Here is a 13,438-nt window from a genome sequence, read left to right on the forward strand (position 1 = left end):
CCGGATTTGGCAAACGCCTTTACTGTACTGTGTAAGCTACATTGAGCCTGCAAATAGGTGGGAAAATGTGGGGTACAAATGCAACAAACAAATAAATAAATAAAGACACAAATTATCTCTGTTTAAGAAAGTGCATCAAAACCTAGCGTTGGTTTGAGTCCTATTGAGTGTGGTATTTTCCTTCAGCAGTTGACAGTGCCAACAGTTTCTTTAAATGAATGCTCATTAGCCAGTCTACATCTTTTACATAGTTTATATATTTTGATTGTATTGCTTTTGTAGCAATATAAATATTATACTGTTATGCTTTTTTAAGATTTCTTAAATTTCTGGTGTTCTTTTGAATACCCATTATTGTAAACCACTTTGACCAGACTGTGTTTGACTGGAAATGCAGAATATAAATGCTATATTAAATGAAAATGAAATCCTTTCTTTGCAGCCCTCCAGTCAAAATGTTTGCCTACCCTTGAACTATAAGGTTCTGTTATTTACCATAAGAGCTCTCAGAGAGATGCTATCTTTCTGAGGCCACGCTGTAATTGTATTCTTGTAACCAAGTGTCCTTATCCGCTCTCATACATACACCAGATGCGAGGAGTTATATTACCTTCTTTAATATTAGTTTTTAGAGCTGATAAAGACTGTGCTGAAGGAAGCTTTATGGGTCATTTGGATTCAACTTAGTGTCATGTCTTGTGAGAAAGAGGGCAGACGCCCCAGCCTCAGTAGGGAGGGAAAGCGATTGATGACAATACAGTTCTGTATTATCAGTTTTACAATTTGACACAATTACTGATTTCAGGAATGTTCTTTTGTTCTTCAAGGGACAGAACCACCACACAGCTCTACTCTCCAAAACTTGGGATAATTACAATCAGTGACTTAAAAAAGAGAAAGAGAGAGGGAGAGGGAGGAGAGGGAAGGCTGCCATTGACTTCCTTTTCATTCCGTTTTTATTCCTTGACCTTGCTCTGTAAGCGGTGATACTCTTTCAGTCTGTAACAAGAAAAATAATTTAAATTAACATATAGAATATGTAGAGAAAGGAATTAATTTAATTGAGGTGGAATGAAGGGGGAGGAAGCTGCTTGTTAAGAAATGAAGAACCAATTCTATTTGCCTTTTCTTTTATCATATAATTAATTTCTATCCAGGGTTTGTAGGTAGCTATTAACACGTGAAAGAAAAAAAAATTAAGAACTTATTATTTTAATGTGTAAACTTTCATAAGCTTCCATAAAATAAATTTATGCACTTATTTATTTCAATTTAATTTATCACTTTGATAAGTTCTCCACAATGTACAAAATAAATCACAGTTATGTGATAACACAAAACTATGTATAATAAAATAAAACCAGATTGTTAACCATATAAACTGCTATCATATATATTTAAGAACAGCACCCTTCTCAACTAGAAATCACCATACAGAAATTTATTTAAAAAAAACCTAAGTATAAAAACTTATGAAATTTCAGGTACCACAAGGGAGAATATTCAAGACTTAATACAATCAAGATAAAGTTCCCTGAAGCTGGTAACAAGGACACAGATGTGAGGAACCTCATAGGCACATAAGATTTCATCTTAGCTGCCAAGTACACTGGTCTCCAGTCATGTCATGCCTTAATCTGGTCTCACAATGAGACTGGACAACACTGAACTCATATGCCTGAACAAAGCAAAATCAATTGTGAAGGAGTGGAACGCCGGTACTACCTGAATACTACTGAGCAACAGGACAACCTCATGTTTTGTACCTACTGATGGACTTTTACTTATGCACTCTACCTCTGCTTTTGGCTGTTTGGCCACACCTTATTACTGCACTGGACATTTGTGCCTTATCCAGTTTTACTGTTTACTAACAAAAAGAAGTTTGCTGTTTACTAATGTACAGACAGAATGCAGGGCTATTAGACATATAGCTTGTAACAGTAGTTTGCAAGGCCTATACAAGACCAGCTTGCACGTAGCAACGCCATCTGAATAGGCGACCTTGGAGGGTGCTGACACCCCCCTGCATTCCTGAGCCGCACCTTATCTCCTGTGCTAGAAAGGAGCATTGTGTGTACAGAATAAGCTGCTGAGTTTCGTTTTTCTTGCCAGTATCATTTCAGTGTTATGACGTGTGTACGTACTGGGACTACAATTTTGTACTGTAAGAACTACAAATGTTTACTGCGCATGATAGTTGTGACGTGTAAGGGGCCAAATGCGCAGGCCCAGTAGGGAAGTATAAATGTAAGTGTCAGATGATTTATGACACACAGTGTCCCGAGGCTACTCGGTGCTGTTCACTTGCTAGCAATAAAGTTGCCTTGTTTGGAACCAAAGTTTGCCTTTCGTCTCCTGATTTCCCACCTGTTTCATTGGCGACCCAGATGGGACGGAAGTAGAAAGGGGAATCGGATTATATTCTTCCCCTCCCCCACTGCAGTCGGATCGGGTCATCGATTCCCACCCGAGGAGGTGGTGAGTGGCCACCGCTGATTTCAGCGTCCATCTCCCGGAGGAGGGCCGATCCACTCCGCCTGACTGCAGAGAGGGCTGTGTGGTTCCGACAAGGCACCTTTTTCTATTTCAGAGAGAAGCGTACGACGGCGCAGCCTGCGACCCCGGCGGACAGGCGAGTATACTCTACGTAGTGACCGGCCCAGTAAGGACCGAAGAAGAGGCGTGATCACCCTCTTTTAGCCAGTGACTAATACGGACTATTGGTATCCGACTAGGTCCCGAAACTCACTAGGCTCCGGCGACGAAACCGAGCGGCGAACGAACGGGGGGGGGTTTCTTGTGGCGTATGAAAGTGTGTGAGTGGGCTTGCAGTTCCAGGCCGGGCGACCGCGTCCTGGTCAGGCCGAGTGTTGACCCTTCTGTGTCTGGTGGAACGAGACCCCTTACTCCTCCACCTCCCCTTTCCCCTTTTGTCCGTCACCTGTCCTTTGGCACTCAGGTTAGGATGGGCGGGGGTGGGTCTTCACCGTTAGATTTAATGACGGAACACTTTAGCGAAGTGTTCGACCTCGATAAATGTAGCAGGGCCGGGATGATACAGAGATGTCAATTTATGTGGCCAGGGCTAGGAATTGCTGGATGGCCCCCGGAAGGGTCATTCGAGTATGAGAAAGTGGCGGCGGTCATGAATATTGTCATAATTGAGGGGAACCCAGGCTGTCCAGAGGACATTCCATACATAGAAGCGTGGTTGGATGTAGTCCGGGATCCGCCGGCCTGGGCCCAACGGAAGGTAGAAAAGGCCGCCCTTATGTTGGTAAAGCAGAGAAAAGGCCGGAAAACCAAACTTAGAACCCTGCCGACCCACGCCTTCGCTCTCCAAAGCTCGGCAACCGCTGTCGTCCCGAAGGCCGCAGGGACCGCCCCCATACGGCCTACCGCCCCTAGCACTGAAGCCACTGAGACCACGCCCCCTGCTACCAGGGTGAAAGCAGGAACTACGCCCAGTACTACCAACACACTTTCTAGAAAAAACCCCCCAAAGAAAACCACAGGGAAAGTTCAGGGTTTGGCCGAGAAGAAGCCTCCAAAAGCCCCGATACTTGCTACGGCGGAAGCATACGAAGACGACATCGCGCCGCCGCCCTATGCTCCTATGTACCCTGACCTTACGGGCCTAGCAGAAGGCCCCGCTGATGCCGGGACTTCCGGGTCAGAGTCGGATGCCGGGGAGACGTCCCGCCCAGCCTCACCTGAGTCACCTGGCCCCGCAACCACACGGAAGAGTAAACGGGTGGTGAAGAACATTACTCGGTTCCCCCAATCGAGTCCGCAACAGGCCCTTCCGTCCAGCCGAAAAGAGGGAACCTCCCACTTATTCCCAGTTCGACAGTCCACCACCTATACCCCTAACCCGGCGGAAGGGGGGGGCCAGCCCATCGAATCAACCGTCTATAGCCACGTTCCCTTCTCAAGTGCCGATTTGTATAACTGGAAATTCCATGGGCCGTCCTACGACCAGAAACCCGAGCAGCTGATAGAGCTGGTGGAAGGTATTATATACAGTTATAATCCAACTTGGGCAGACCTTAGGCAGTTGAGCGCCCACATCCTGACCTCTGAAGAACGCCGCCTTTTACAACAAAATATGGAGCAAGCCATCCGGGATGCGAATCCGGCTCATGCCAATTTACAGAACCTACTAGAAACGGAGGCGCCCATCGCTGCCCCTACGTGGGACTACCGAACCGCCGAAGGCCAAACCTTTATCCGCCGATACCAGCAGGCGTACCTGGCCGCCTTAAAGAAGGGGAAGCAGAAGGTTACCAACATGGGAAAAATCCACAGTGTGGTTCAACAAAAGGACGAGAGCCCAGGGGACTTCCTTGAACGACTTATGGAAGCCTTCAGGAGGCACAGCCCGATAAATCCCGAGGACCCTAAGAACCTCCCAACCGTGGTTATGAGTTTTGTTAGCCAGTCGGCACCGGATATACGAAGAAAGCTACAGAGAACAGAGGGGTTCGAAGGGATGAGCCTCAGCCAACTGAAAGCTATAGCTGATCGCGTATTCGGATATCGCGACCAGGAGGAGAAGGTGGAGGCCCGGAAGGAATCGACCAGACGGATGCGGGAGAAGGCAGATGTGTTGGCCACGGTGCTGGAAGAACGAATGAGGTCTAGACCAAAGGGGAGGGGCAGGAGAACAAGAGGAACGCGGTCCCCCATAGGGCGTAACCAGTGTGCAAATTGCCGACAAGAAGGACACTGGTGGGCTGATTGTCCAGAGGAGATACGGGACAACCCGAGAGAAGAGGAATCATGGGACCGGCAGAGAGAGGAGGAGACCGGCGACCGCACGGGGGCCCCTAGGCGAGGCCGTGGAAGGGGCCGAAGAGAGAGAGGACGGGATGACCGGAGGGAATGGCAGATGGCTGTGGACGCTACCCGAGACGGCACAGCATGAAGAAACCGGGAGGGCAAAGTCCCCACTGACCCTCTGGTGGAAATTCGGGTGGGGACAGAATCTATGAAGGCCTTACTAGACACGGGGGCCCAGCGATCTGTTATCACCACTGCCATAGCCCCAGCCACGAAAGAAACTATACCAATTGTGGGAGCCTCCGGGAAATCCCTTGCGGCCCCCCTCCTCAAAGAGCGCCAAGTCCAGATCGGAGGGACGATGGTGTCCCATCAGTTCATACACATCCCTGGATGCCCGGTCCCCTTGATTGGTCGAGACCTACTCTGTAAGCTCCAGGCCACCCTGAAGTTCAAGACTACGGGTGAAGTGGAAGCTCGCTTTGAAGATCGGCCAGTAACACTTATCTGTCCAGTAAGAGAAGAATGGAGACTACACGCTCCCCCAACTGTGGGACCCGGCGACTGCCGTTACGACCAGAACACCCCTTTCGCCCAGCAGAGGCGGGCCATAATGGATGAAGTGCCTGATGTATGGGCGGAATTGAACCCCGGCGGAATGGCCGTAAACGCTATCCCCATCTGGATTGAGCTCAAACCGAATGCTCAAGTTGTTAACCAAGGACAATACCACATCCCCTATGCAGCCCGGCATAGTATGCACACACATCTACAGAAACTCCTTCAACAGGGAGTCCTTAAGCCAATCAGATCCGCATGGAACACCCCGTTGTTGCCCGTTAAGAAGCCAGGAACATCCGAGTACCGACCCGTCCAGGACCTGAGGAAAGTCAACAACCAGGTAGCCGACATAGTTGCCCTCGTACCAAACCCATACTCCATCCTAGCCCAAGTGCCATCTCAGACCAAGTGGTACAGTGTCATTGATTTGAAGGACGCCTTCTTTTCCATCCCTCTTGCTGTCGACAGCCAAAAGTTGTTTGCCTTCACGTGGGAAGACTTGCAGACGGGAACCAAGCAGCAATATACATGGACCCGTCTTCCCCAGGGGTTCAAGAACTCCCCCACCCTCTTCGGCGACCAACTCGCCCAGGACCTGAAGACGTATCAGGACGAGTATGGGCCGGTCGTCCAATACGTGGATGACCTGTTGGTGGCCCGTGAAACGTACGCGGGCTGTGCAGAAGCCACCTTTTACCTCTTGAAGACCCTGGAAGCCCAGGGGTACCGGGCCAGTCGCAAGAAGGCACAGATATGCGAAATCGAAGTCGAGTATCTGGGGTTTCGCCTCCGAGAAGGAACCCGAAGGCTCGGTATCCCCCGAACCCAAGCTATCCGCAACCAACCCACTCCTGCAAATAAGAAGGAACTGCGGGCACTCCTCGGAGCCGCTGGATATTGCCGCATTTGGATCATCAATTTTGCTGTCCTGACCCAAGACTTGTACGCCAAACTGAAAGGACCTGAACTCGAGGGCCAAAATCTCCAGTGGGAGAAACACGAACTGAAAGCCCTTCAGGACCTCAAGGAGGCCCTTGTGGGCCCACCAGCGCTCGGACTGCCAGATGTGACTAAGCCGTTCTACTTGTTCATCGACGAAAAGAAGGGATTGGCACTTGGAGTCCTCACCCAACTGGTCGGTACCTGGCAACGCCCTGTAGCATACCTCTCCAAGAGCATGGACAACGTGGCACGAGGATGGCCGGGCTGCCTACGAAGCATCGCGGCTGCTTGTCTCCTGATACACGAGGCCAATAAACTCACGTTCGGCCAAACACTTTTTGTGACCACACCCCACACCATCCGCGGCCTACTCGAGAGCCACGGACCCAGATGGATGACCAACTCCCGATTGGTCAAATACCAAGCCCTCCTGTGCGAAAATCCGGAGGTGCGGATCCTGGACACGACCAACCTCAATCCTGCCACCCTCCTTCCGGCCCCTGAACCACCACTCCACGACTGTGAAGAGGTAATGGCCACTGTGCACTCGAGCAGACCTGACCTGAAGGATCAACCCTGGCAAGGGGGCATCACCCTTTTTACCGATGGAAGCAGCCAGGTGATAGAGGGAATTCGAAGAGCTGGCTATGCGGTGGTGTCTGAGGACCATGTGATCGAGGCTATGGCTCTGACACCCGGAACATCAGCCCAGAAAGCGGAGCTGATCGCCCTCACCAGAGCCCTCCTGTGGGCTGAAGGAAAAGTTGTCAACATTTACACCGACTCCAAATACGCTTTCCTCACCCTCCAGGTGCACGGAGCCTTGTACAAGGAGAGGGGATTCCTGACAGCTGAAGGGAAAGGACTTGCAAATGCCGCTGAGATCTGCCAATTACTCGAGTCGGTATGGAAGCCGAAGAAGGTGGCTGTGATGCACTGCAGGGCCCACACTGGAAGAACGGACCCTATCGCCCGGGGAAATCAGCGGGCAGACGACGCTGCAAAAAGGGCAAGTCAGCTCCCCTACTCCTCTCACCCTTCTGACCCCGTACTCGTCGTCCAGCTCCCTACGGAGACCCCTATCTACACCCCCCAAGAAACGGAATGGGCCCAACAAGAGGGTCTACAGTCACGCAATGGCTGGTGGATACTACAGGATGGGCGCATATGGATACCCGAAGCCTTGGCCTGGACGGTGGCCAAGGAGGCTCACGACCGCACACACCTGGGAAGGGACGCTCTGGGGCGCTTACTGGAGAAGACCTACTACATCAACAAACTATCCCTGTGGACCAAAAACGCTTCCAGCCGCTGCGCGACTTGTGCCCGGAACAACCCTCGAACGGGGCCCGGCCCTATGCCAGGACATGTTCTCCGAGGAACCAGCCCTTTCCACGTGTGCCAGATTGACTTCACACACATGCCCCCGGCGCGCGGCTACAAAGCCATCCTCGTCGCCGTGTGTACCTACACCGGATGGATTGAAGCCCAGCCCACTAGAACGGAAATGGCTAAAGAAGTCACCTCCCTACTGCTTCATCAAATCCTACCCAGATACGGCCTCCCCAAGCAAATAAATTCTGACAACGGCCCCGCCTTCGCTAGTGAAGTAACACAACAGCTCAGTACCAGACTGGGCCTCGATTGGAAGTTGCATTGTGCCTGGAGACCCCAAAGCAGTGGAGTAGTGGAGAGGGCTAACCGATCCCTGAAGAACCAGCTTGCCAAGCTGTGCCAAGAAGCAAAAGCCAAGTGGCCCGACCTGCTTCCACTGGCCTTGCTGCATCTTAGGTGTACCCCCAAGGCTACAGGCCTTACTCCTTACGAGATGATGTACGCTAGGCCACCACCACTACCCTCCTTTCCCGACTCCTTGCAGATACAGGGTGAGAGTTCCTTAGTAAAACAGATGAGAGCCTTACACCAGGTAGTGCAAGACATCCAGCAGTACACTGAAAGAGTAGCTCCCTTGGTCCTCACCAATCCGACGCACAGGTTCAGGGTGGGAGACGAGGTATGGGTAAAAGAGTGGGATGAATCTGACTGCCTAAAGCCAAAATGGAAGGGGCCCTCCCTTGTTCTCCTAACGACCTCCACCGCTGTTAAAATTGCAGGAAGCCCAGTGTGGATACATTGGACCCGATTGAAGCCTGCTGCTCCCACTAGCAGCACCCTGAAGCGTTGGACTGCGCACCAACATCCTGACGCTCCATTACGGCTGACTCTAAGAAAGACGTGAACCACCAGATTCATGCCTGCCCAGCGACAGGAACTCAGTTTCTGGTCCCACTGCGTTTTTGGCTCTCTCTTTATCGCAGCCATAATCGTAGGCCTTATCATCTTCTTGCTGCAAAGGCTCGGATACCTTCCACCGCATATATGATGCTTAGCCTACTACTCCTCCTTTGCTCAGTCCCGAGCTCTTACCCCTTGAGCCAGAACTGTACTGAATGTTTGCGCCTCGTGCGCCACCGTATAGAGGGAGGATATCACCTAGTCACTACCCTCATTCACCAGACGCAGCCCCCGGAAGGCGGTTGCCAGTTTCTCCCGACCTGCGCCCTCATCACTCCGAATGGCCTCCAACAGTTCCACAGATGCCTCCAAGGAAATCTCACTATCTGCCACAGCCCTACCAAACACTACAATGTCACCCTCAGCGTAGGACTCCCTGCGTATGTGGCCGGACCTCCGGGAGTCGAGGGAGATGGCATCCTATATTACATTAATTCCACTCGTATCCTTGTCGGTGGCATCCAAACTGTGGCAACCCTCACCTTCGACGTCTGTGCCGCCATGGACAAGCACCCTTGGTCTCGCAAGTGTGGTAGCCAGAGTTGGCGAGAGGCATACGTTAAGGACCACAAGTATGTCTGCCCCTTCAGTCCAGACATGAGATGCTGCTCCCCGTGGGTGTGGCTCCCATGCGCCGGCGACACTCGAGCCTCCGGCTGGGACCGAGTATGTGCTTATACGGGAGGAGGATATGCCGGATGCGCCGGCCTGGGTGAATTTCGTCGAGGTTCTGGTAACTATGTGTCCCTAGACTGGCCCATCCGAGGACACGACATGCCCTGGAGAGGAACGTGGGGCCTCGGCATTGACGGCGGAGGAATGGATCCGTTGACATATATTACCATATATCAGAGTCTCGAAACGAAGCCTCCTACGCACTACCAGACTACTGTTGTCGGCTACCAAGACGTATTTGATGAAATTGCTCGTGCTGAGCAGACCGAGACTAAATTCCCCATCTCCCCAGAAGCCCGAAATATGTTCCTCAATTTGGCTGAAAACATCGCCCTCTCCCTCGGAATTGCCAACTGTTTCGTCTGTGGAGGCACCGACATGGGTGAACAATGGCCCTGGGAAGCGAGAGAGATCCGACAACACACATGGGATGCACTCAACACCACTAACATTACCTTTCCCCAACGGCCGAAGCCGTACGAATGGGCCCTGAGAACAAATATCATAGGTACCCTCTGCGCTAGTCGAGCGCCATCGAAGCGTTACTCTGTACCAGTGGGAGACTCTGCCTGTACGGGGGTTCTTCACTATAATGGCAGCCGGACGACCTGGTGGCAAACGGACAACCTGCCCGCCCCGGAGCCTATCTGGACAGAACCCACCTTGAACATGACATGGACCTACGGAGGGAACGCTTCCCTCAAGTGGGTAGCCCCGGCGGGCTACTACTATATCTGCGGCCGCAGGGCCTACGAACAGCTCCCGGCCCGCTGGTATGGTACCTGTCTCTTGGGCACTGTCCGCCCTAGTTTTTTCCTTCTGCCCATACAAGTCGGCGAAACTTTGGGTATCCCCCTTTACGTGGAAAAGGGGCCTGATAATCCTACCCGACGACGACGGTCTTTCCCACCCGTCAAGCCCAAGGTCCAAATTGGAGACTGGAAAGACAATGAGTGGCCGCCTGAACGCATCATTCATTACTATGGACCGGCCACGTGGGCTGAAGATGGTACATGGGGGTACCGTACCCCTATCTATATGCTAAATCGCATTATTCGCCTACAGGCCGTACTCGAAATCCTCACTAACGATTCGGCCCTGGCCCTCAATATCCTAGCTCGACAGAACACTAAGCTCATTACCGCCGTCTACCAAAATCGCTTGGCTCTTGACTACCTCTTAGCCCAGGAGGGCGGGGTGTGTGGCAAGTTTAACCTCAGTAATTGCTGCTTACAGATTGATGACCAGAGCCATGTCATCAGGGAGATAACTGACCGGATGGTTAAACTAGCCCACGTCCCCGTCCAGACCTGGAACAGTGCGTGGGATTGGACTTCCTCCCTCACCAGCTGGCTCCCAACTTCCGGAAGCCTGCAAGGCCTCCTCGTCATGGGTGGCCTGTTCTTGCTGTCTTGTCTAATACCTTTGTCTCTCCCCTTAGTTTTCAGGTGTCTCCGCTCCACCATGGAAAGCATCGCTGACCGCCGTGCTGCTGCCCAACTTATGGCTCTCCAGATGTACTCCCCCATTCCCCAGGCTGATGAAGCTGACGATGAAGCACCTTGTGGCTGATGTGTACTTTGAACCCCTTGAGTCACTCAATGGGCCATCACCCTTGTGCCAGCAAAAGACCGGCTACACAGGGGGGGGGATTCCACTAGGGGCCCTCCGTCTCAACCCCGGCGAAGCAACCAACGGCTGCGCAAGGGCTTAGGGCTCGCTTGTTGCCTCCCTCGCTAACTATCCTTGTCCTTTCTTTCCGTTTCAGGGTTCATGGAGGTGATACTCTCCACCAGAATGGATGTTCAAGTATCAAAAGGGGGGAATGAAGGAGTGGAACGCCGGTACTACCTGAATACTACTGAGCAACAGGACAACCTCATGTTTTGTACCTACTGATGGACTTTTACTTATGCACTCTACCTCTGCTTTTGGCTGTTTGGCCACACCTTATTACTGCACTGGACATTTGTGCCTTATCCAGTTTTACTGTTTACTAACAAAAAGAAGTTTGCTGTTTACTAATGTACAGACAGAATGCAGGGCTATTAGACATATAGCTTGTAACAGTAGTTTGCAAGGCCTATACAAGACCAGCTTGCACGTAGCAACGCCATCTGAATAGGCGACCTTGGAGGGTGCTGACACCCCCCTGCATTCCTGAGCCGCACCTTATCTCCTGTGCTAGAAAGGAGCATTGTGTGTACAGAATAAGCTGCTGAGTTTCGTTTTTCTTGCCAGTATCATTTCAGTGTTATGACGTGTGTACGTACTGGGACTACAATTTTGTACTGTAAGAACTACAAATGTTTACTGCGCATGATAGTTGTGACGTGTAAGGGGCCAAATGCGCAGGCCCAGTAGGGAAGTATAAATGTAAGTGTCAGATGATTTATGACACACAGTGTCCCGAGGCTACTCGGTGCTGTTCACTTGCTAGCAATAAAGTTGCCTTGTTTGGAACCAAAGTTTGCCTTTCGTCTCCTGATTTCCCACCTTATTGCTAGCAAGTGAACAGCACCGAGTAGCCTCGGGACACTGTGTGTCATAAATCATCTGACACTTACATTTATACTTCCCTACTGGGCCTGCGCATTTGGCCCCTTACACGTCACAACTATCATGCGCAGTAAACATTTGTAGTTCTTACAGTACAAAATTGTAGTCCCAGTACGTACACACGTCATAACACTGAAATGATACTGGCAAGAAAAACGAAACTCAGCAGCTTATTCTGTACACACAATGCTCCTTTCTAGCACAGGAGATAAGGTGCGGCTCAGGAATGCAGGGGGGTGTCAGCACCCTCCAAGGTCGCCTATTCAGATGGCGTTGCTACGTGCAAGCTGGTCTTGTATAGGCCTTGCAAACTACTGTTACAAGCTATATGTCTAATAGCCCTGCATTCTGTCTGTACATTAGTAAACAGCAAACTTCTTTTTGTTAGTAAACAGTAAAACTGGATAAGGCACAAATGTCCAGTGCAGTAATAAGGTGTGGCCAAACAGCCAAAAGCAGAGGTAGAGTGCATAAGTAAAAGTCCATCAGTAGGTACAAAACATGAGGTTGTCCTGTGACATATAGCTTGTAACAGTAGTTTGCAAGGCCTATACAAGACCAGCTTGCACGTAGCAACGCCATCTGAATAGGCGACCTTGGAGGGTGCTGACACCCCCCTGCATTCCTGAGCCGCACCTTATCTCCTGTGCTAGAAAGGAGCATTGTGTGTACAGAATAAGCTGCTGAGTTTCGTTTTTCTTGCCAGTATCATTTCAGTGTTATGACGTGTGTACGTACTGGGACTACAATTTTGTACTGTAAGAACTACAAATGTTTACTGCGCATGATAGTTGTGACGTGTAAGGGGCCAAATGCGCAGGCCCAGTAGGGAAGTATAAATGTAAGTGTCAGATGATTTATGACACACAGTGTCCCGAGGCTACTCGGTGCTGTTCACTTGCTAGCAATAAAGTTGCCTTGTTTGGAACCAAAGTTTGCCTTTCGTCTCCTGATTTCCCACCTGTTTCAATTGTATAGGAGAGAGAAAGGAGGAGAGAGAAGAAGAGGAAAAGAGGGGGAGATACTGTGAGAAAGGAAAGGAGAGAGAGAAAGTGATAAGGAAGGAGGAAGTGAGAATGGTAGTAACAGCCCATTGCAAAAAAACAATTTTCAAAGCTATTTCTGATAGGAGAGAGTGATTTGTAGTGTAAATGACCATCCTGTAAAGCAGCTGAAAGCACACTGTTCCTAGCCACATTTAGGGGAGATGTTTTCAGGGGCATGGTATGGGTGAGATCAGAGAACAACTAGCCCAAAATTCAAAGGACCATACTGTATATTTAGCAGCTGCTGCTAAACATACAAACTCACTATCCATTGATTTCCAGTGGCACTGTCCAGATACTGCTGCTGAAATTTCCTCTGAACATCCTGGCGCAATCAGGATAATTCCAGGGCGAAGTTAGGCAAAGGGAGGGTACTTTACTCAACTGAGGTACTTATAGTTAAGTGGTTTAGTTTAGGTCTCACAAAAATAAATCCTAACTTAAACTGCTTAGCTCTATGTCTAGCCTAGGTACCAGCAGCAAGAACTTTCTGTGTCTATTCAGTGTCGCTGCTTACCTAGATAGTGGCTCTAAATATACAATTTTTTAAAAACTTGCCAATTGCTTAAAAAAAA

General features: G+C 50.4%; 1 protein-coding gene across 4 annotated transcripts in view; it reads right to left on the reverse strand.

Moving 5' to 3' along the window:
* Positions 1-594: 594 nt before the first annotated feature.
* Positions 595-13,438, reverse strand: part of ASS1 (argininosuccinate synthase 1) — a 181,673-nt gene continuing 168,829 nt past the window's right edge. For all 4 annotated transcript variants that reach the window (XM_030207832.1, XM_030207831.1, XM_030207829.1 and 1 more), the window contains exon 16: positions 595-999. In XM_030207832.1, the coding sequence (XP_030063692.1) occupies positions 957-999 (43 nt within the window). In that variant the 3' untranslated portion in view covers positions 595-956. The remainder of the gene's footprint in view (positions 1,000-13,438) is intronic.

The sequence above is a fragment of the Microcaecilia unicolor genome, chromosome 6 (genome assembly GCF_901765095.1).
Source record: "Microcaecilia unicolor chromosome 6, aMicUni1.1, whole genome shotgun sequence".
NCBI lineage: Eukaryota > Metazoa > Chordata > Amphibia > Gymnophiona > Siphonopidae > Microcaecilia > Microcaecilia unicolor.